Source organism: Nicotiana attenuata, unplaced genomic scaffold (genome assembly GCF_001879085.1).
Source record: "Nicotiana attenuata strain UT unplaced genomic scaffold, NIATTr2, whole genome shotgun sequence".
NCBI lineage: Eukaryota > Viridiplantae > Streptophyta > Magnoliopsida > Solanales > Solanaceae > Nicotiana > Nicotiana attenuata.
The window spans coordinates 410,438-413,924 of record NW_017670680.1 but is presented as its reverse complement, the minus strand read 5'-3'; the positions used below and the strand labels follow the sequence as shown (position 1 = coordinate 413,924).

At 40.8% G+C, this 3,487-nt stretch overlaps 1 protein-coding gene across 1 annotated transcript; it reads left to right on the top strand.

The window, feature by feature from the left end:
* Positions 1-1,296: 1,296 nt before the first annotated feature.
* On the top strand, positions 1,297-2,704 carry LOC109242216. The gene is made up of 5 exons (XM_019409072.1): positions 1,297-1,353; positions 1,465-1,709; positions 1,852-1,966; positions 2,147-2,260; positions 2,567-2,704. Exons 1-5 carry the CDS (start codon positions 1,297-1,299, stop codon positions 2,702-2,704), a joined length of 669 nt encoding a protein of 222 aa, XP_019264617.1.
* The last annotated feature ends 783 nt before the right edge of the window (positions 2,705-3,487 follow it).

Sequence of the window (3,487 nt, the reverse complement as noted above, 5' to 3'; positions counted from 1 at the left end):
AATCAGTCTTTGTAGAAAAACAAAGTCTCTGTTGAAAAAAGGCGTACTGATGAGGAACCTGGTTCCCTGAAAAGAAAATATGTGCTGCCTGCATGGGCAAAAAGAAGTTTGATCTGCCTGTTCTATCATTATAAGGGACCCAAGCTGGCTTGGGTTCCTAAGTCTAATCATTGACTTAAGTGTGCAGGGAACAGTGAAAGGGAGCAGTTAACAGTGTCACATGAATAACGATTGCTCGAAGCTCATAACTGGAAGAACAAATGATTTCCTTTCACTGAAGGCCCTGCAAGGAGGGAGTGTATCCTTTTAAAATGGCAAGAAGGGATACATTCTGGGAGTTGGAAGGATCGGAACAATATGAGTCCATTGAACAGTAGAGTACCTGGTCCTCTAAGAGATTCTGCTCGGTATTTCCCAAATCTGTGACAAGGGGATCTTGGCTGTCTGAGTGCTGTTAATGATAATGCTGAGCTATGGCACAGAAGGATCGGTTATGCAAGTTTCACGCTGCTGAACAAATTAGTCAAGAAGGACCTGGTTTATGGTCTGCTTAAATCAAGCTTCAAGGATCACAGGGTGTGTGATTCATGTGTAAAAGAAATGCAAGTCCGATCCTCTTTCAAGCCCAAGAAGGAAGTTAGTATCTCAAGGCCACTTGATCTCCTCCATATGGATCTATGTGGACCTATGAGGATGCCAAGTAGAGGAGGAAATAGGTGCATATTCTCGCCAATATGGATGATGACTCCAGATTTACATGGACCATGTTCCTCAGAACTGAAGATGAGACTCCAGCCTACATAGAGGAACCTGGTCCCTTAATCATAATATCTGAAGCAGAAAACAGAGTTGTGGATGCTGTACAGGGAACTCCAGCTGCTGAGAAATTCAAACCAGATCAAAGACAAGAAACTCACTTGCCTTCTCAGCCTTTCTCTCTCAAATAGAGCCTAAGAATATCAAGGAAGCATTGAAAGATGCTGACTGGATTACAACTATGCAAGAAGAGCTCCATCAACTTGGGAGGAACAGTATGTGGAACCTGGTTCCACGACCTGCTAACAGAACTGTTATGGAAGCCAGGCTCCCCGTGCTTAGTGTGAAAGGTTGTCAAAATTCCCTTTAGAAAATGGCTTTACAAGAGGAAAAATTGACAATACTCTTTTTATGAAGAAATCAGGAAGGAACCTACTCATTGTGCAGATCTATGTTGCTGGAATCATCTTTGGAGCAACAGTTGACTCCCAATGTGAAGAATGTGCATAACTCATGGGAAGTGAGTTAGAAATGAGTACGATGGGGGAACTGAATTTCTTCTTAGATGTACAAGTGAAGCAAGAAGCTGCTGAAGAGGTTTGACATGGAGACATCAAAATCATTGACACTCCCATCGCCACAACTACTTGTCTAGACTGGATGAACCTGGTTCCCCTATAAATCAGACCATGCATAGAGGTATCATAGGGTCACTTCTGTAGCAGACCAGATATTGTTTTTAGTGTGGGTCTGTGTGTTGGGTTTCAATCCAATCCAATGGAATATCATCTGAAAGCTGCCAAGAGAATCCTAAGATATCTCAAAGGGATGCAGGACCTGGTTCTCTACTATCCCTCGGTTGATAACCTGGACTTGGTTGGATATGTTGATGCTGATTATGTTGAATATCTGGTGGATAGAAACAACACATCTGGACTGACACATTTTCTGAGGTCATGCTTGATCTAATGGGATAGAAAGAGACAAACTGTATGGCTCTTCCTACTACTGAAACTGAATACGTGGCTGTTGTTTCTTGTTGTGCTCAACTAGTATAGATCAAGCAACATCTTGAAGACTTTAGTGTATTTACAGCTTGAATCCGGTACAACACAAGAGGACAAAGCACATTAATGTCAGACACCATTTTCTCAGGGACAATGCTGAAAAGGTTCTTATTTGTTTGAAGTTCTGGAAGACGAAGGATCAGGTAGAAGACATCTTCACCAAGGCGCTGAGCAGGGAACATTTTGAAAGAAGTTGTCTGGAGTTGGGGTTGATCAAGCTCAACTGAGGACCCGGTCCCTTGATGATTGGCTATGTTAAGAAGGAAAGGTACAATGCTAAAAAGTGTTTCAGCGACATCTAACTCAAATCTATACTATTACAGGTATACACATATGGTAGTTTCAGGACAAAAACAAGTAAGAGTGACTTTGCACTTCTAGGAGTCTTTGCTCAAAAGTTTCAAAAACCATCACGGAACCTAGTTCCTGTGACTCAGGTTAGTAGTCTCTTGAATAATTATATGCCTTTTTAAGTTGCTGAAGTGTCATGTCATCAATTTGTTTCTTCCTTTCTCCTGCCTCTCCTCCTAACTTTTGAAGTCCAAAATGTTAAACCTTTTCTAAACTGACCCGTTGCCCAAAAAAGGCACTTCTCTATCTTACACCCATATAAAACCTATTCTTTTCTTCAAAACCAAAATCACCCTTGTCTCAAAATAATCCTTCTTTCAAAATATGCCAGAAGTGAACCCAACTCTCTCACTTTCCAAAAACCTAACTCCATTAGAATCAAAAACCCCAAGAAGTCTTTGGTAGATTTTGATGGAAGTTTAACTAAAAGGGAACATGGTAGATCTAATATTCTAGAGCGTGAGGCTGAAGTTGTGGTTAGATTTGTGGAAGTCTTGAAGGATGGAGAAATTGGTAAATGTGAGGACTGAATGAGGAACCTGATCCCTCAAGTCCTTCTCATGAAGTCAATTATAATGATGATCTTTTTCTCTTTGAGTTCTATGTTCTTCCGATCCAGTAAAGAGGATTGAGATATGTAGGATTATTGATGATGAAGTGGTATGACCTGCTGATGTGGTGACTATGGAAGAGAGAATGAAGTGGAAAAAATCTCCATTTGTGAGAAAGAATTAAAAATAATGGAGAAAAGAAAGCTGGCTGAGAAAGATGCAACACATGATAAGGGTAAACAGATTGAGAAGAAGAAGACGGAGACATGGCTGCTCAGGGATAGAAATGGTAGTGTAAGTGAGGAACCTGGTTCCTTAGAAAAGCAAAAGGTTGATCCATTAGGTTTGGAGGGAGAAGATGTTGAAGTATCAAAAGGTGCTGTAAGGTAGAGTGTTGGCTCTGATATTGCTGAAAAATAGAGGAACCTCTTGACATTGTTGAGTTCCAAAAATAGAATCACCTCTTTGTTCCTCCAAGTCCCAATGTTTCTGAAGAAGAAGAATTTTTTTTTATGTCTTATGTGATACTATGATGCTATATGTGCATGGGACTGAATCTGTTCTTGATGAGACGAAGCTTAGGGAGATTCTTGGTGATCTGATTGATGGCGCAACCTACTCAGATAGGTTGAGAACCTGGTCCTCGAGGACCCTTGGCAGAATAGAATGCTAAGTTGAAGGGTGAGAATGAAAGATTGAAGAAACAGGTGGAGGAATTGAGAGAGCAGATGATCATTGATCAAAGGAGAGTAAACGAACGAA